This window comes from Astatotilapia calliptera, chromosome 5 (genome assembly GCF_964374335.1).
Source record: "Astatotilapia calliptera chromosome 5, fAstCal68.1, whole genome shotgun sequence".
In the NCBI taxonomy this organism is placed as follows: domain Eukaryota; kingdom Metazoa; phylum Chordata; class Actinopteri; order Cichliformes; family Cichlidae; genus Astatotilapia; species Astatotilapia calliptera.
Window position 1 is genome coordinate 36,436,524 of NC_137426.1, and position 21,255 is coordinate 36,457,778.

The window sequence follows — 21,255 nt, forward strand, 5'->3', positions numbered from 1 at the left end:
ATTCTATTTTATTCTACTGTATATAGTATATTATTTTATTCTATTCTGTACAGCTGTGTACTGTATTTATTCTTATTGTATTCTAATTTTTGCGTCATAACTTTTGCACTGTCCACTTCCTGCTGTGACAAAACAAATTTCCGACGTGTGGGACTAATAAAGGTTATCTTATCTTATCTTATCTTATCTTCAAAAAAGTAACTGAGATAGCAACTGAGTTACAATATTATATAAGTAACTAATTACTAGGAAAAGTAACTATTGAATTACTTTGAAAAAAATGCTTAACCCTCTGGGGTCCAGAGGAGCTCATATCATTCTTTTCAGCACAACCTCACGTCTGAATTCACTGTTATTTTGTCATTTTGACATATTGATCTAAAATCAGACAAAAAAAATATAAAATTCAAGTAGAAAACAATTATATTTTTTACTGTAACAACCACAAACATGTTTAACGAATCATATTTCATAACTTGAAATGCAAACATAAACTGCAAATTTAAAAAAAAAAAAACCTATGCAGAAGTGCAGAACTCCATCACGGTTTATTTCACACCTCAAACATTTATTAAACAATTAAACACATAAGAGTAAAGTGCAATAAATTACATGTAGTAATAAAATACACTACAACTCTTTTACGCTATGTCCACACCTACAGGGGTATTTTTGAAAACGCAGCTGTTTCTATGCGTTTGGGCCTTTCGTCCACACGTAAACGGCGTTTCAAATCACCGAAAACTGATATTCTTTAAAACTCCTTTTTTGCGTTTATGTGTGGATGAGGAATACAGAGTTCATGGCGCAACGTCAAAGGTATGTGCCTTTTTTCACGTCATGCTGTGCACGACGTTATTGTTTACATGAGAATTTCTACAATGGCAGATAGAGACAAAATACTGTTAATCTTACTCTCAGTTTTTACACGCTTACATACACACCCGCAGTTACTGTCCCTTCATTTAGAAAGGCAGAGGCGTTATGGTGTAATTATTTTACATGTAGTTGTTTTTTTCCTGTGTAATAATATTCAACATTGCAATCAATACATTTTTCAAAAAATGCCTCTCTGTGCAAAATAGGTTTAAAAACATAAACAGCTGTGGGATCCTGTTTGCCTGGGATTTGAACCGGGGAACAAATCGTGGCAGGATCAGCCTGATATTATTTGTGTCCCACTTTAACTTTACTGTATAAAGAGCAAACATCTCCAAAATGTCAGGAGTAGTTAGTCATTACAACAAGTGTTTGTGAACTAAAAATCAAGAACGTGGGATCCTGTTTGTCCGTGATTTGGGGAGCCCAGCTCTGCTTCCCGACGTAGGGAAAACCAATTCTGCAGGGAGACCTACCTCGGCACTTGTGCAGGTGAAACCAAAGGGAATATGCTTCACCATATTTTCTAGTCTTCGGCTTAGAATGAAGTTGGTTTGAAAACATATTTGACGATGCTTCATCTCCTGCTTTCTTGATTTGTGTGGGAGCCCTGTCAAAAACCTGCAATGGCTCTGCGCCCCCCTAGGGGGCGAACCTCACACTTTGGGAACCTCTGCCTTAGAAGATGCTGTTTTTACCGTTTCTTCCTGCTGTAAACATAACGATGCATTCAGTAAAAAACATCATGTATAGTTTTTATCTTAACTCTGGTTTGATGTGGGCTCTCACTACAATTTAAAAAGTAGTATATAGTTTAAGTCCACACTTTAAACACAAAGTTTGAGAATCAGGTTTGTCTTGCGATGACATAGAATCTTTTTGCTATGTCATCTTAAAATGGTCATGTGATTGGTTTACCACAAGTACTTTATTCTTCCTCAGCCAATCAGCAGCACTTGTGTAACTGTTTCTTTTGCTTTGCCTTCCTGATAAGCTGAAGACAGGTTCAACCGTATGTGTGTTTAAAATAGTAACACCTCTGCACTGCATTTTCTTGTTAGTAACGGTAACAACGTTGTAACGATAGAAATAGTAATTAGTTAGGTTAGTTACTGAGGCTACAAACCTAGCCTATTACTAGATCATTCTGAACAAGTAAAATATGTTAAAGACAAATATACAACAACATTTAAATATCTGGCACAGCTGTAGATAAAAGAGCTTTCCCCTGAAAGGAAATCATCATCGTTTTAGAAACACTTCAGATTTAGCAAAAGTGATGTTAACTAAGATGAAATCATGTGCAAAATGTGCTGCACAACTAACTTATTCAACCACGTGAAAACACACCACAAATTGCACTTTAATTAATGCATGAAGGCCAAGAAAAACATGCAGTGGTTGCTAATGCAAATCATCCGGCTTAACGCTGATGACCATAAAATGAGCCCGTACAGTAAATCTGCATTTCCATCAAACTCACAAAGACAGGCTGAGATTAACAACACAGCCGTATTGCATATATTAGAAGGCTTTATGAAAATGGTCAGCTTACTGGTTGAAAGATACAGATTTGTTTCTTCTAAACATGCAAAATGCCACAGGGGACATGGAGAGGAAATCACAGCTGTCGAGTAGGCCTCCCTTACTACGAGCTTTTGTCACATCCATTATGTTTGTAGGATGAATGCAGTTAAAGAATTTATATGTTGCTTCTAAGAAATGCACTTAGGCTGGGTGAATCAACACCTTATTTGTCTTATTTATGTATACTAGAGAAGCATTGCCACCTGTACTTGTTATCCAGGTCATTCATGCACATGTGAAATAAATGAATGCACTGACATGCTGTGAAGTCTACACATCAGCTTTAGAGACAGAGAGACAACCTCCTCCTCCCTGCAGTGTAGAGGTGGGGTGAACCTGAAGGAGTGGGTTCCTGTCATGGATAACAAAAAAAACTTCCTGCCACCTTCCTTTTACTACACTGCAGACAGCTGCCAAAACGCCCAGCAGTGGAAGCTGCAGTTCCACTGCTCCATAAAGCATAGTCCCAACTATTCTCTCAAGCTTCAGTGAAAGAGGCTCGACATGTATCAAAAGGCGGGATAGGACATATTTCATCATATTCCCATTGGATTCAAATGGGGACACAGTGAGGAGGGTGTGGGTGTCTGGGTAGATCTCTGATCTAACTCTTGCATCACAAGTTTTTGATCCAGCAGTGACATGCAGCATGCTGGAAGACCATACAGCTCACTGGCCAGAAAAATTATAACACAACACAAGTACCTCCATATTTTACAAATGGTTACAAAAGCGTCTACTTTTCCAGATATATATATCTAAAGAATGAAACTTGCATATATATAGCGAATGATCTTGTGAATATATTTTATATAAAGTGATGTCAAATTTGTTTCCATTTTTATCGCTTATCTTGGCCTTCTTCTTTGAGATGTTAAATGGTATTCTCAGTTTTTCAACTTAAATTTCCAGATTGTTTTATTTTATTTTATTTTATTTTATTTAAATTTGCTTAACGTATATAATTCACTCACTTACTGCACATAATGTCCTGCTTGTACATATTCACTTACTGTATATAATGTTGTCTTATTGCACAGTCGAGGGGCGTTTCAGGACACATGTCACTGGGTGTTGTACTCGTATAACTCTGCCTGTGATAAATAAAAAATCTTGAATCTTGACCCCATATCATGTGCTCAGCTACCACTTGAAGTGTTATCTCAGTTGACATCTCCATCAGTGAATGATAAATATATATACTTTATGTTGCATTTTATTTCTTAAATTTAAAATTCTTAGCATTAGAGGATGGACAGCTGCAACAAAAAGAGAAAGCCGATTTTCTTTTCTCACAGAAGACACTTTGACATGTTGAGAAAAGGTACAATTAAGAGAAGTAACAGCTGGACTCCACTTAGATGTTTTAGCACTAGTCCTTTTCCTGCTGTGAGAAGTCAAAATATCTGCCACTTGCAATGGTTTTATTACCGTGAAAGAAAATAGTGTGGAAATGGACGTGTTTGTCTGTGAGCTGTCACTAAAGTGCTGCCAAATTGCAACACAGCAGCTGCTGGTGTAGACCAGCAGAATCCATACAGCCAGACATGTGCCATGACCTGTGTTTTCATAGAACAGTTAAAAAACAAGACGACTCTCTTAAGAAATTTCTGAATATACACGATGCAATGTAACCTACATATTTGTACAGTTTGTCATTTACTTTTAAGTCCACTGACCTAAACTCAAAGGCTGAAGTGAAAAAAGCCATCTACACCCTCTTAAAGGCAGAAAGTGTGTACTGTTAAGTGTACTGTAAGCAAAGCTTCTGGTGAGTCTTTGGCACTGAAATCTTCCATTGATGAGTTTGAACGCTGTCGCTGTGGACAGATGTGAACTTTATATTTATCACTTTATAGAAATCAGTGATTAGTAACTGTTAGCTGTATATCGTTTTTCCTAATGAATTTGTTTGTGGTCTTAGTATGTTATCCATAAAATTACATGCATGATAACATTAATACACTTAGTAAAAGTACAGAATAAGTACAGTTTATTACAGAACAATCCATTTTGAGGTTATATGATTAGCATTTTTTTAAACAAAGGTTTGTGGGCACATATACAAGAGAAGCCATTTTTAGGTGTGTTTTACTTTTTGTAGTTTGGAGGCTCTTTGCCACGCTATGTTCAAACTACACAAACCATGATTCAAGAGTTATAATCAAAGAGTTCCACGAATAAAAAAATTTAATTAAAATTCAGCTGCTTTCCATTTTAAGGTTGTTTCCACGTGCAGTGCAGCACCTATGTAAGCAATTCTGGTTGGTTTATGATAAATTTTGAGTGCACAGGTCCCTCAGGCCATGGTTGTGTCCTGATGCACCACTTTTAACCTTGAACACTGTGCCCCCTTCACCTGTAAACATAAACGTTAACCTTCAGCATAAAAGCTGGGTTAGTTTGATGCAGTTAACTTTGAGAACAAATGCCAGACTTTGAGGGAAGCAATCTTAATGCACTGGGTGAGTTTGGTCCAGGCCAAATTTAAATCGCCCCAGTTATTTCCTTTTTATGTCTGGAGTCACGGACCGTTTTTTATAACCCAGTGGGAGTATTTTTTAAGCAGCAAGATAAGTCCACTGGTCTTGCAGAACTTGTACAGTCATGTGACACCAGGTTTTTTTTTTTTTTTTAAATGAACATGTTGAATTTATCAGGTTTGTTAATTATGTGCAAACACAAAGCAATAAACCTTCACAGATGCTTCGTATAATATGACAGTTTGCCCTTCGTAATGAAAAAGATCATTCAATTCAATTTTATTTAAATAGCATCAGATCACCACAACACTTGTCTCAAGGCACTTAATATTGGAAAGTGAAGATAAATACTTAGATAAACATTTATTAGAAATATTCATTCAGACTTAAATCTGGGACTCTCCACCATTTGACCTTAGAACTGAAGAAGCTTCTCGGATGAGAGGTGAAACGTCTTCAAGCAACTTAAAGAAGTCCAGACGCTTTTCTTTGCAAGCAGACATATTAATTCAGACACGTTTACTCCCTGAAACCTTCAAAAACTATGGAAAAGTGTAAATGAATTATTATTCATTATTTTTGATTGTCTTCCTCCGTGCAGTTCTTGGCAGACGTTATTGCAAAAGTTAAAGTTATTCTTTTTTTCCTGTTCAAAGGAATAAACATCTGCATTTGATCTACTCTCACTCACCAATTCTTGCAGTGTTTTCAGAATTTGCAGAATGTCTGTAGCTTATTGTTTAATTTAAATATGAAAAACTACAGTTCCACATAATACGGGGACCATCTGGTCGTCACACCCACCTGCAGTAGTTCTACACATGGTCATGGGTGACTGGAGAGAAACCCGCCAGTATCCACCTCCCACGATGGGCACATCATGTGTGGACCCTGGGATGAAACTGGGACATCTAAATTAAATTTAGGTGGGTATGACAGACAGCTTCTCCCTACCTGCCTTTGCAAACCACCATTGCTCTGTGAGCCCTGAACTGTAAGTAGGTAGGCTTAAATTCCTAGCAGTAATATGTGCTATAAATGAAGATAGGGTGCTCCTTTGAGACCTTATACAAGTGAACAGTCAGTAGCAGTTACATTTACTGTCAAAGCAAGTGGAGTCCTTTGAAGTACTGGAGAGATAACTAGTTAGTAGAGATATGTTGAGTAGAGCAGAAATGCTTAAGGGTAGCACCAAGGCTGCTGACTTCGTGTATGAGAGACTATTCAACATATTGAACAGCTGCACTCCTGAGGTATCCAGTATTAAAGAGGAATAAACTGTAGAAGCTGGTGACACATAAGTGTTTCATCCATTTAGACAAATGCTGCATGTTATTATGAAAATAATAAAATGATATATAATTCTAATCATGTCCTTTACATTTTCTACATTTCCCTAGGATAAATATTTTTCTTTTGCTTTCATAAAATTTTCTATTTATGTTGAAATAGCGCTGCAACAGCGTGTTGACTGTTCAATCAATAGTGTCCTTTCTAGTCTTGATGGGACTGACAGTTGTCATTATCTTCATTCTTTTAACTCTCAAGTATCATAAAGTTAAGTTAAGTTGATGAGACTGGGTTTACAGACAGCGTTTCAATTTTAAATGTAAGGTTGCTGCCATTGTTCTAACACTATGTATAAATGTAACAGGGCTTGCTGGTAGTTCCAATAGTGCTAGATCCTCCAACCTTTATATGTGAAAAATACATTAGCTTAATCACAGCTAGCTAATACTAGAGGGACCAATATGCTCACAAGCTAACATGACTGAAAGATTAGGGCTACATGCAGTGACAGTAGAGTTAGCCATGTTAGCACGCTACTTTCAACAGGTGGTCAGGTTGAGTCCACCTGTGCACACTGAGAGGATCAGGGCTCCATGTCACTGCAGTGTCTTCATATATAGACAGTAAATGTGAAGCAAACACAAACACTTCTTTAACGGGTCTTAGCAAATACAACGCCATCACCCCAAATACGGGCAGCAGTGAAATCCTAAATAAAGAAGCTGATCCAGAAACTAATAGGAAAAGGAAATGGACCTGCAAAGGAGGGGTGGAACTGATTCTCTATTCCTAATTCAAGTTTTCAATCGAATTTTTTATTTTATTTTTTCGTAAATAATTAAATGACTCAACTTAAAGTATTTATCAATAGATTAATAGTTGTCTTAAAAATATTTATTTATAACTTCTCTTTACGATATTATGACTTCCCAAAAAGTTGATACTGTTCATCTGGACGTAGTGTTTTCAGGCACATCAGTCACGATGAGTGGCGAAATGTTTCTCCCACTGAAAACACTACGTCCAGATTAACAGACTCAAGTTTTTGGGATTCCCTTACCTGGAGGATTGAGCATGAATCAAAAGATATTATGACTGATTTTATTGATGTTTTAAAAAAATCAATGTAAAAGGATTTTTAAAGTAAATATACTAATTTATTAATGTTATTGCACAATTCAATAGTTATTTAATCATAAAATGCTTTATGTGTTTGACTCATCTGGTCCTCCACAATCACTGCTGCAAAGGAAAGAGTAGATTAGATATCTGTGTTCTCCATAACTTCTATCTATCGATCTTCTATGAATAACCACAGTATTCTGTGCTACTGCTCCTTCAAAGTGATTTTCATAGTCAGAAGCTAATACTGAAATATTGACCATGTATAGTTCTCTCTATCTTAAGTCTTGTTTATGACATCATAGTATCAGGTTCAGATTGTACAGTTTCAGTTTAGAAAACAAAGAAAAGAAGTTTTGGTCATCACAGTGGATGGTTTTATGCCATGAATTGCATTCTGGAAAACACCAGGCACATTATAAGACAGAGAAATGGCACCCACAGAAAAGAAAACTATATAGAACTAGAACTATATAGAAAACTATAAAAGAATTCCAAAACAGCTAATTGGTCAGTTAGCTCTACCTCACTACCAGAGAGTCAATCGAGGGTCAAAACATATGTGCCAATCACACTTGGACTAAAGCACGCACACAGTCGGTGATCGCAACATGTAGCTGTGTGGTTGCAGACATGTCTATATTGTAGTAGGAAGGTTTGTCTGAGCTTATTGTATTCAAAAAATGATTGAGCATTTTCACCCCTCTGCTGAAGGACCCAGACTATGAATTTAGACATTAATAGACCTGTAATGTTGTAAAACTATGAAATGTAGTCAAAGTAGAGGTACAACCTTACTCTTTGAACAGCAAACTATGGAAGCAGTTTTATGCTTTTTAGCAGTGATTCTAGACATGCTGTTTGAGGAAATAAGATTACATTTAAATACTTTGGTTCAACTATCCAAAGCAACGAACAGAAGTGAAGAGAGCGCAGGGAGGAATGAGTGGGACAAGTGGCAGGAGGCTACACTGGAGGTGGCAGAGCTGAAGCTGCTAAGATCCTCATTGGGAGAATGGACAAGACTAGAAATGTGTATATCAGAGGGACGGTTGAGCGGTTTGGTTGGAGACAAAGTTAGAGAGGCAAGGCTGATATGGTTTGGACACGTGCAGAGGAGGGATAGTGTATATACTGGGCAAAGGATGTTGAATTAAATCAATTGACCAACAGAGAAGTCGTATACAAAAAGTGGATGAATGGGCTCTAGGTCCAGAGGAAGCTGAAGTCCACTGATGTGTGCAGCACAATGATGGACATTTTCTGTCTGTGGCAAGAACAGTGCACTTTGCTATGGTCTGCTGGGGAAACAGCATGAGAGCTAATGACACCAACAAGACTGAAAGGACTAATCAAAAAGGCTGGTTTTGTGACTGGCTGCAAATTGAACACTTGAGGTAATGGAGAGGAAGGTCACAGAACGTAATGGACTGATTCAGCTCCACTGTCACAAGGACAGATGCAGGAAATCTTTCATGCCACATTCAGTTCCTCTTTATAATGCAATGTATCAGTCTGGCAAAGAGTCACTTTCTTTTTCATTTTAAAATTGTATTAAAATTCTGTTTTGCTTTGTTAATTTTGAGATATCTTATTTTACTTTATTTCATAATCAGTGGGGCTCACGTAAGGTAAACTGACATTTTTACCTTATATTTGAGTAAGTAGGGTATGAGTCTGTGACTGCTATAAAGTAATTGGCAAGTCAACCCCGTATTAAAATGGATACGTCCCTCTGTTCCTTAAAGGGTTGCATCATGTTCAGTCAAACACAACGCAACACTGGAGTCGAGAAGCATCTAGTAGTCTCAGAGGGCCCCTTCTTTTCAATGCGATTGAACAGTGTGGCTTGGTGGTTTCTGAGCACAAGGCAGTGTGTTACATTGCATTTTTGTCAGTGTGTGTCTCTATACCCCTCCTAACAGAAATAGTGCGAACAGGAAAACAGCAGCATGGAGGCAATCAGGGCAGATTTTCTGTCTATTTCAGTGAGCTGCATCAGTAATGAACCATCTAAAAGTGGAAGCAGTGGTAGACAGAGAGAAAGCAGGACACAGAGGCAGTCTCAATAAGAAAAAGTGAGTTTTTCCCAACAGATCAGGGATCCAATAATGCATGAAACACAATGTGGACACAAAATGTCAGTATAAATTGAGATGGGATTTTTTTCTTTTTATTTTAATGAATGTTAAGGCTGTGTGACTCCATGGGGAATAGCTTGGGCTTACAGTCAGGCTAAGGAAGAGAGGAAAGACAGAAGTGTCCAGTTCAATAACACATTACAGTAAAGCAACACTACTTCATCAAGCTGTTAGGGAGAGCAGGATCTGGAAACACTTCCCACTCCAAATATGCAAAATTATCAATTAAATACTGTCTGACATTTAAACTTAGATTAAAACTTAATTAAAAAATAATAAAAAATAATAAATTAAGAAGACTAAGAACAGGAGTTTCAGTCTCTGGCAGGTTTCAGAAAGGAGGATGGTGTTCAAGTTATAGTCAATATCAAACAGTCACGTTGAAAAGAGTCTCAGCAAAAGACTCGTTCCCCCACAATGCATCACATAATGCAACAGGAAATCATTACCACCTGTGTCCTACCTGAGGACACTACTTTTGTATTTATATTTTAATTGACCATCTGTAGCAAAGCAAATCCCCCCTTTGAATTAATAAAGTATTCTGATGCTGGTTCTGTAAGAACGAGCTCCTCAGCTCCTCCCTGTGTGGAGATGTTGACGTCTACACTTTAGTCTTGTGCAAAACTTGTTGCCCAATCTCACAATACTGTAAAACCATTTAACAGTTTGTATTTATGTAACCACTCAAAGCACTTTAGACTACAAGTCACATTTCTAAACATACACTTATATAGTGCATTATTTCCATATATTTAAGTCACAGAATGACCCATTTGAAATAACTGATTAACCTAGCATGGATGTCTTTGTGGAGCCAGAATACATAGAAGAAACACAAACAGGAGAACATGCAAACACCACAAGGAAAGGGGTTCAAACCAGGAAATGTGTGTGTAACACTGTGCTAATAGAGCTCAAAACTATTAGCAACTTTTAAGGAATAGATACTGACAAATGACAAAGAGAATGTGAAATTTGCCCCTACAATAAGAGGACCTAGCAGCTCTGTTATGCTGAAAGGGTGCCTGCAAATCAGTACAAATCAGTACAAATCAGTACAGGTGATTTATGACCAAAAAGGCCAGAAAACCCACAGTGATGCTAGTTACAGAGAAGAAAGTCAGACTGCAAGAGAAAAGTAAGAGAAACAGAGCTATCGCATCATGCTACAAAACATCCAGAGCCTTTTCTAGAATGAGAGCCATCACTACTTTATCTGCATTTATGCATTTCACCAATACCTCACAAGGAGAACACAAGTGAGAAAAGATGGAGGCTAGACTGAAAAGGGGTTTTGGTATGAAAGTAAGAAATGACTTGCAACATGAGGGCAAATTTTTACACAGAGCAAGGCAAAAAGAGCAAAGTCAGCATGAGCCACCATGATCATACTGAAGGTGAATTTAAACAAACCTAAACGATTCTAGCTATGTCAATATTCTTAACTTAAAATGCTGCCTCTTGCACTGAGATTCTTCTTGTAATTCATTAAAATATGTCAGCTTTAGGTATTTGTCTTTGTTCTCAATACAAAGACCTTGATTATTGAAATGAATAATAAATAAATTTCAATAATTAATTTTGGTCTCTAAGCATCTGTTGAGATTGCTTATGCCTCAGGCCAATTCTGTGTTTTTCACAAAAGCAGAAGCACCGGAGACTGGCACAGTATTTAAAAAAAACCTGAAAATGCAAAGTCACATTATTTTTTAAATGAGCAAAGAAAAAACAAAAATGACAACTCTTTACAACTCTTAAGGCGTAACAAGCCCAACACTGACAAGGCTAAGACAGGCAGTGCAGACAAGTAACAGTAATGAGGCCATGGTGAATGGTGCCATATAATAACAGTGATGCTATTTTTGTTAGTGCAAGCTGCAGTTTGGTGTTGTTTTGGGCGGTTGTGCGTGCTCGTGTCAGTTTGTTCTGCCAGTTTAGTGATACAGTATATCAGTACAGAAGCTCACAATTCACTTTTGCGGTGATGTGAAAAGATGAGGCTTTCTAAAACTTTCTCGACTTCTGGTTTTGACTTTTTCTCCTCCTATACCAGCACTGATGTGGAGGCTTTGTCTGAGCAGCAACACCAATAATTCAGGAGAATACTGCAGCATACCCTGAGTGCTGGTGTAAATGGTGTAGCGGCTTCACCTTTTTGCGCAGAACGCGACCAGTGTGGCAGTATAATGCCCTCTCTTTGTCTTTATCTCTCGCTGGCTTCTCTTTTTGTTTAGGAACTTTTCTATTCTTCTCTGTCCCCCACAAACCTGATAGTTTCTTTCTGGCAGAGTTGTAATTATTTCTTTCTCCTCATTAGTGAGAGAATTCGATTTCTGCTAATTGCATCAAGAATTGCCTGAAGCCAAATCTGCCAGTGTGTTCAAACAGCCCACACACAACAAGCTGGTGACAATACACGTGTCACAAGAAGGATGCTTGCTTCCATTTGCACACCAACAGACACCAAGAAGGCTGCGAGTGGAGGACGCAGCCAAGAGAGTGGGACCTGGAAGCATATTCAACGGTGGCTGCAATCCAACCAGAGACCGTTTTTTTCCTCTTCCGTCAGTTCAGAGAAGCGGAAAATACATTCGCATTCAAACCATGTGAATGTGGAAGCTTTGGCTCAGTGGTAAAATAGAGAGGCAGAGAGGGAAATAAAGTTTAGGATGCTCCCAGATAAACTTTTATCTTCACACAGAAGCGAGAAGCAGCTCATGATATTTCCTATCTGTGACGTCTTTGCTCTGATGGAAGTTTGAAAGTTTATCCTACACAGTTTCTAAATCTGTGTTAGGATTATTGCTCCATCACTCCAAGCAATCTAACATTTTCTTAGCGATATAACTGTGAAGTTTGAGAAGGTATATCGCCACAACAAGCAGGACAGAAAATGTTTTAGGCACTCGCTGTGAGTCAAGCTGCGAACACTGACCCCCAGAGATAGGAAAGGATACAGTGGCTTGCAAAAGTATTGGGCCCCCTTGAACTTTCCCACATTTTGTCACATTACAGCCACAAACATGAATCAGTTTTATTGGAATTCCACGTGAAAGACCAACACAAAGTGGTGCACACGTGAGAAGTGGAACGAAAATCAGACATGATTCCAAACATTTTTTACAAATAAATAACTGAAAAGTGGGGTTCTTCCACATGACAATCACTGACTTCAGAAGAAGATGAAGAGGAGGAGGAAGGTTCATTACCCTCTGAACAGCTGTTTCACATGGATCAGATTAAAGCCGTCCTCCCCAGTCTCATAAATCAGGTGCCATAACCTCCTTTTTGACACAGAGTGTGTCGTATGTTTTGTCTTTAATAGCTTTGTTGTATGAAATGTTCTTTAGTGGTCGCTGGATTTCAACAGTATTATGCTGCATATATTATTTCCAGTCATTCTATCTGTGATGGCAGTCACATCTGTGTCCACTACATTTCCAGTGATGGAGCTGCTCTGTGGTGCAGAAGGAGATTGCTACAGGATTTCCTCTCAGCTAGCACCTGCTTGCAGGATTAGACAAACCCACATTTAGAGCATTTGGTGACTCTGAATGACTTTCCTGTTGGAGATGTTCCCTATAAAACTCTTTTTGTTTTTGTGTTTTGTTTTTTTTGTTTTGTTTTTTTTTTTGGGGGGGGGGGGGGGAGGTTGTATAAAAGAAAAGACAACAACAACAACAACAATAAAACTCTGGCTGAAATTATTTCAGCGCAATCAATCCAACATTTGTGTAATCTTTAAACGAACAGCATCTTTTCATTCCTTCAGACTGATCGGTACTATGAGCAACACTTTTCAGATTGTGTTCACCTCAGTTGTGTGTGTGAGGGTACACAACTTGGCTGACAGCATCCCCACGCTGTAAGTCTAATTGAGCCTCACTGAGACCTGTGTGTATGTGTGTGGATCCCCACAGAGGTGGGCCTGATTTTCTTTGATAGCACATAGTGCAGATTACTGAAAGACACTGATGAATACAGGACACACACACAGCTGAGAGATGAGGTTTTCTATGTGTTTACACAGCCAGTGTTCCTCTCAGACATCCCAAAGCAGCTCAAATGATTTTCCCCTTTATGAATTCCTATATTTGGCTGCTCGGGCTTCACACTAGGGCTTATTTTTTATTACGTTTTGTTTGCCATAAAACACTCTGATCAGACTCTTTTAGGACCGTCTGCTCCAGAGTCTCGGACTCGTTTTACTGCACAGGTCATTTTTAATATGTCAGTTTATTTGGGTTACTGCAAATGTGCCAAGAATGACAAATACTTTCCGAATGATTTCTGCTATTTTTGCCTCGTGTTGTGTCTTGTTTTTGTGTTGAATAATTGCATTAAACCCTTCATCAGTGCACTCTACACTGTCACCAAAAAGAGTGAATTTAGAATTGACTGAAATTAGCTACAGAGCATATTTGTGACTCTTAAAAGTGTTGGCAATATAAGTGGTAATTTTGACATTCAGCACCACCAGCACTGCTGGATTAGTTGTATTGTTTACTCCTTATGCACAATGCTGATGGCAGGTGGGAGAAGACTAAATATTTCCTTCCATCCTTAGACACACTACAGGGAAGCTGACACGCTGAGGCTGTTTTTATTTTTAACATACTAGCATTGTAGTATTGGAGTAATTAAGGTAATATATCACATCATTTGATGCCACAAGAGATGGAAATAAGTGCACTATAAATCCTTTCAAGCTTGTTGACCACTTCAAAAGAAGCCTTATTGAGTTTTTTTGGGAGTAATTCATTCGAAATCATCTTTTGAGTATTGAAAATGGAAAACCAGCCAAGTTAAGCTCCTCAAAGTTGAAATAATGCATTAAATAAACTTCAAATATAAAGCTCAGTGAGACCCTGGTATTTTAATAGTCTCAGCAGAAACAGCTGTGAGAATGTTCAAATTCTAAATAATAATCTGACTCCTTTGCTAAAGGCATTAAAAGGTTTAGCACCCCTTGATTAAATTATTATTGTTGTTGTACTTTAAGGCATTTCATTTGAAGTTTGTTTTACGCAGCCTGATTACAAATGTCCACTACTCCCTACTGTGTTTGCACTGTTTTAATCTAATGATATATGGGTCTTTCATTGCCAGCATCTTTTGCAGCATTTTTTGCAGAACCTTTTGGTTAAAACAGGTGGGCTTTTTGTTTGTTCATCTTAAACTAAAAATCAGGTTAACCCTTTAAAACCGGTCAGAGCAGCACGCTCCGTTTTGCGCAACTACTTTTAAATCACTGCAACCACGTAAGCTAGCGCAATAATTTTTTTTGCATATGAAACCGGAGGAGTTGTACTTACATCTTATGCCATCAGCTTGTCCTAGGCCACGGTTTCCTTCCACATATAGCTTTGCAAAAACTGCATAAAAAGCACTTGCAGCAACAAAAACACAATATTCCAGAAACACGTTTTGCCGATCCGATCAGCTGTTCGTAGCACTTTCTACGGCAGCATGAACTATCGCATGTCTGCCATTGGCTGTATCCCAATTCAGGGTCTGCAGCCTTAAAGGCCGCATTTCAAGGCCAATTACGTCACAGCGGCGCGCCGAAGGCTGTCCCAATTCAAAGGCTGCTCGAAATGCGGCCCTGAAATGCGTCCTTCATTTCCCTGAATTTTAAGGCTGTGGCAGTGTAGACTTCATGGCCCAACATATCCCAGAATGCATAGCGCGGCGATGGGTGTGGATAAATTTGCAGAAAAAAACGGCGGATGAGGGGCGACCGAAGAGTGAACTTTAAGTACTGAATATTACGTCACTTATTTATGTGCAAATGTTTAATAACGAAGAACATTAAAACATTACTGTTGGCCACATGTCAGCAAAGTCATGTGACATTAGGGACGTTTGTACTAACTTGGTTTTAAAGCCTTTACTTTAAAATATACGCCGTTCAATAGCTGAGCTTAATCTTACAGAGAATGATCAAAGCTCATGTAGAAACAAACAAACAAATGAACAAAACATTTTCTACTTCATTCCTGTCAAACAAAGCTATGACACGTTTCCAGCTGTTAGTATCATGGTTGCTAGGCAACCTGGGCAGCGCAACGGAGGCTTTTTTAAAAAAAAATGTTTTTAACTTTATTGACAAACTACAGTATCAGCACAACGGAGGCTAGACCGTCCCTTACACAAGCCTCGCACTTCCGGCCTTAGCGGTCTTTGAGTACGCGGCCCTTGAGAATCGTTGAGGCTGCGTACTTTAAGGCTGCAGACCCTGAATTGGGATACAGCCAGTACCTGCCTGAAACCGGAAGTGACGACATTGTCGCGGAAATGTAGTTTTTTACCATCAGCGCCTTATGAGCCTATACTGGTGTTTTTAAAAGTTATGTTTGACTTTATGACTTTCTGTGTCGTTTCTGGGATGCTTAGAAGTCAAATTGCACTGCTGGAAATAGTTTATTTTGATGCATGTGCTGTTTTTTTGCAAATTTGCACTATAATATTTATTTTCATTTTTCCTGCAGTATATAAAAATTGGTGTGTTTAAAAAATAAAACTATGAAGACACTCAAAATAAATTTCCTGTGGTGGGAAACTATTTTGTGCAACTTTTTTGTATTTACAGTTTTGAGGGATAAGCCTCTTAAATTTCTCTAACTAGAAATATATGTTAAAAAAACAAAAGTGATTTTCAATTTTTTTGTAGTTTATTGCACTTTCTTGCAATTTATGTAATTTCTTTGCACTTAATGCATACATATTATTAAAATTTGGGCTATAACAGTTGTATTGATGTATAGCAACTTGAAATGCTCCCAAAAATTGCACTACAGCATGTAAAAATATAATATAAGCTCTGGCGGACTTGGTTCTATGGTCTTAAAGGGTTAATAAACTAAAGCAGTAGGTACACCAAGGAAAGCAGATGCAGTCTTGAAAGCCAGAACATGTTTTTGATTTATGCGACACGTGAGATTATTACATTTATGGACCGCAAACTTTAAAAAACCAAAAGCAGCTGCCAGAGTTTACTTCCTACATTTCTGCATTCAGTCTTGACTCAAAAGATATTGATTCATCAAAACATCTGGATGTCAGTGACGCATATACATACCATTGTGTGTGGAATAGGGATGTTATTCAAGGATAACCATGATATTTAAAAATAACCCCAAGTCAATAAAGCACATATGATAACAAGGTAAGTAACTGCATTATTGTTGTTTTTGTGTGCGTTCGTATATTTATGATTTCAGAGACATTAACTCTGTAACTTATATTTTGAGTTTAATTGACTTGCCAAAAAAATGTAGCACATGATAAAAAAGTTAGATATACGTTTTCCTGATAGTGGTATAGCTGTTATTTCTCTTTTCAGATAATCCATAGATACTGTAATATTTCATTCTCTTTTTCCTCTCAATATGAACATCGACCTTTTTTGGTACCTTTAATAGACCTCTGAAATCTGTACATGCATGTCAACAAATGATAACTAAAAGAGGTTAGTATAATTCTGTAATCAGATATACCAGGCGCAAAAAAATATCAGGATTTTTGTGCTTTTTCAGACAAAGGTTTTAACTGTAGCTAAGCACAGTTAAAACACTGAAGCTGCCGGTGTGCCTCACTCACCTCTCTCCACTCCTTTGTCCCCAGGCCTTGAACGTACAACACCACCACTGAAAAGAAAAACACAGATGCACGCCTTAAATTTATTTTTGCACCTTTCAAGACTAATGGATATCTCAAAATCAGTAGACGTAAACGCAGGAAATCGCTGTTATCTAAAGATGTAAAAAATATATATATATATATATATATATATATATATATATATATATATATATATATATATATATATATATATATATATATATATAAATGTTCGTTTAAAGTAATATTTGAAAATAATCTTTTTAAAACTGTAAGTCACGTTTCTTTCTCATACAGTATTACTTTTGTAACAAAAAGCTTGCGTTCCATTTTCAGTCATTTTAAGGCTCAGCGAGCAGGGCTTCGTCTTGCCACTGGCTTTCTTCGGATACCAAAACTTGCCAAACAGCTCAGACTGTGTTGAAATTTTCTCCAAATGATGAGCTGAAGGGAGGCTCCTAACCTGCTCACTGGCTGGGTCTTCTCAACACAGTAAAAGAGTAAAACACTAAAAAGATTTTATTAACAAAACAAACACAATGGATCAGTTTATTTAACCGATGCGAATGACAGAGAAGTGTTCACATACACCACATTTGTTTTCACCCAAGCTCAAGGTGCATGCCACCAGAGACAAAGAGAAATGAAGCAGCTGCCCTGGCACTCACAGCGCCCTTTCTGGCCCACAATGAGAGGGACAGGCTGTTTTTTCCATCCCCTTTCCATCTATTGATATGTCATTATCTCTTTCCCTCTCTGCTTAGACTATATAATGAGGAAGTAGGAAGTGCCACACATCACATTTCTACTGTGAGCCTCCACCTTTCAACAGTGTCCACGCACTGCTCCCCCCCTCGATGCCACAGAGAGAGCGCTGTTGGAGAAGGAAATGACCTCAATCCTGAGGAAGGAAGAAATAACAGTCCCTCAGTCGGAGTTACCGAAGGGTTTCATCTCAGGTGTTTGCAGCAGTGAAAGCAATTGTGTTGGATTAGGGTTCAACACCAGCAAAAATCTTGCCAAATACATCTGAGCTTGTATAGTCCAGTAATAAATGAATAAATGTATCTTTGACTACTCTCCTTTCTTCATTTCTCTCTCCTTCCCCTCATCATCCTCCTTTATGTAGATATTTTCTTTGAAATCTGTCTTTGCTTTTTCTCTTCTGTCCTTTCCACTTTTTCTTCTACATTTCTCCTTTTGCTACCAAATCAGTTTCTTCTCCTTTTCCCTGTGGTCTCTTTTTGTTAAAGTCCTCCTTCCATTTACTGATTTTCCATTTCTCCTTCCCCCTTTCCTCCTCTTTCTCTCATTCCCTCCTATGTCCTTTCTTTCCTCCCCCTCTGTGCCTCCCCTGTCCTGTGGTTCTACTCTTCCCTACTCTCCATTTTACTTCACTTCTTCTCCTCCACTCCTCTCCCCAGCCTCTCTTCTTTTCTTCTCTCTTCCACTTAAAAGCAGGTCATGGTAACAGCAGGCCATGTATAGAAATCATCATGTTTCTGCTTCAGTGGGACAGGAGGCCAGTCAACCACAACCCAGTCAGTGTTGGAAACCATACATCCCCATTCTCTCTGCTTTTCTCTCCAAAGGGAAATGCAGATGAAACAAGGGAAGCAAAACAGTGTTAACTGATAAAGATCGAAATGGTAAGCAAGAGGCAGAGAGTTTAGGGATGGTTGGCTAAGTGATTCATATATGGACACTCACCTGTCTGAAAGAGGTGTGGTAAGACAGAAAAAGTGAGTAAGAGTAAAATGGAGACAGAGAACAACATAAGCAAGCTTGCTGATGATGATCCACATTCATGTACACAATGCATGTTCTTGATTTAGGGCAGCAATTCTAAAATGTTTGCACTGGGAGTCTGAGACTAGCTGCCTGACCTCTGAAGGAGCTCAGGACAGGCAAACATGGAAGTGTAATTTTACTGGACTGTTTCAGCCTTTGTGTTTATCGTTTGTCTCCAGCCTAATGTTGTGATTCTGAAATCACATCAAGTGTCCAAGAATCTGGTATCATAAATTTTTGTCTGCAGAGCAAATTTTCTACACAAATCTAAAATGAAAAGTACCACTGGCTTACTTTTTAGTCTGGAGCTCCATGCAAAATTTCAGAAAGACGAAGACACTGGATCAGCCCAAACTACACGGAAGGAAGCTTCTTAATGATTTGATGGCAATTACAATCACCAACTGCACTATTGTTAACACACTACACCATAACTAATTAAAATCTTGCAGCACTTGCAGGGTCCCCCTGCTCAACAACATAGACCTACAGGCCCATTTTGCCAGTGAACATGATTCAGAGAAGGGTGGGGAAAACATGCTTTGGTCAAATCAAAACAAAACTGAGCACTCATCAACCCATATTTAGCCCGAGGCCGAATTTAGTCAAGTTTTGCTCAAACACTTATTTCACTCAAATCTTTTTATAACTGTTTTAGGGATTTTTTTCTGGATATTTGGTTGATATTCTGTCTTTCTATTGAAATGAAACTACTATAATAATTAAAAAATATCATTTGTCTGGAAGTGAGCAAATTTACAAATTCAGTAGCTCAAATTTCAATTCAATTCAGTTCAATGCAATTTAATTTATACATCACTAAATCACAATAACAGTCACCTCAAGGTTCTTTATGTTTTAAGGTAGACCTACAATAATACATTCAGAGAAAAACCCAACAATCATATGACCCCCTATGAGCAAGCACTTTGGTGACATTGGGAAGGAAAAACTCCCTTTTAACAGGAAGAAACCTCCAGCAGAACCAGGCTCAGGGAGGGGCGGGGCTATCTGCTGCCACCATTTGGGGTGAGAGAAGGAAGACAGGATAAAGACATGCTGCGGATGAAATAGTTGTTTCTCCTGCTGCACTGGAGTATTTCTACAAATGTGAAGCCACAGTCATTCACACTGAAATGAGAATTGTCCCATTTTTTTCTACAGTAAAAAGCGCTTTGGGGTCCTTAGGGACTAGTAAAGCACTATACAAATACAGGCCAGGCCATTTTAATCTTTCAAAGATGTGTCCTAAGAAAATGCATTTCTATGCAACTGAGTCATCTGACCAATTACATTTATTGGCTGAGTAATCAATGGTTGGATTACATTCAGAAAAATACTATAAAAAATACGATATCTTACTTGTGATTACTGTCATTAATTTTTGTCCAAGCATGGACAGCATGGTAGCATAACTGTTAGCACTGTCCCAGATTTGAAACCTGGCTTGAGCCCTTCTCTCTTTCCTGTGCCTGCATGTTTTCCATGTATTCAGGCTTCCTCCCTCAGTCCAAAGGCATACATGTTGACTGGTGTTTCCAATGTGGCTACTTGTAGCACTATATGAATGTTTGGTTAAAAATGTTGCTTGAGTTGTCAGTAAGATGTTTATAGTCTATAAACAGGAAATTTCACCTGTTACATGCAAAATTTCGTTCTAATTATTTATGGATGAGGAACTAGCTGTTTACTCGCAGCCACTCAGAAGCATTAAAATATATTAGTAGTTCAAGTGTGGATTAGGTTCAATCATTTCATCACTAGCTGCCAGTGCTTTGTGACATTATGAGTCTACACTGACCTGCACTGTCCTTTTGTGGTTTGAGGACCGGGTCAGATAGAGGGATCTAACCAGGGACATGAAAGAGCTGAGGGGGCATTGTGGTCTGTCAGTCTAGCTTTTCCTCAGTGGGGAGGAAGAGTTTGAAGTTCAGGACCCCGTCTGACACAATCATTACCTTCCAGCACGACCCTCCACCCCCACCCAGCACAGGAGCAAAGACTAATCTATGGGTTGTGTCAGTAAAGGAGCCCTGGCCTGCGGAGAGACCGTATTTGATTCTTTGCCTTCAAAATCAGTGTCGTTCAGTACAATAATATACACTGTGGTTACACATCATAATGTAAATGATTAGTCAATGGACAGTACCTTTAACTGATGATTTCAACATTAAAACAATGACATAAAGATTCTGTCAATTATCCCATTTATATGTTGCTTCTCAATTCATGCATTATAATAAATCCTCCCTGCAACCTTTTTTCTGCCTTCCTCTCACTGACTTTCTAAAATGATACACGAGACAAATGCTCAGCCTGTTCAGAACAGTTGATCC

At 38.3% G+C, this 21,255-nt stretch overlaps 1 protein-coding gene across 1 annotated transcript in view; it reads right to left on the reverse strand.

The window, feature by feature from the left end:
- LOC113023039 (copine-9-like) overlaps positions 1-21,255 on the reverse strand; it is a 193,359-nt gene that overhangs the window by 155,659 nt on the left and 16,445 nt on the right. Inside the window, exon 3 of the mRNA XM_080302167.1 lies at positions 17,108-17,154. Coding sequence (XP_080158293.1) covers positions 17,108-17,154 — 47 coding nt within the window. The remainder of the gene's footprint in view (positions 1-17,107; positions 17,155-21,255) is intronic.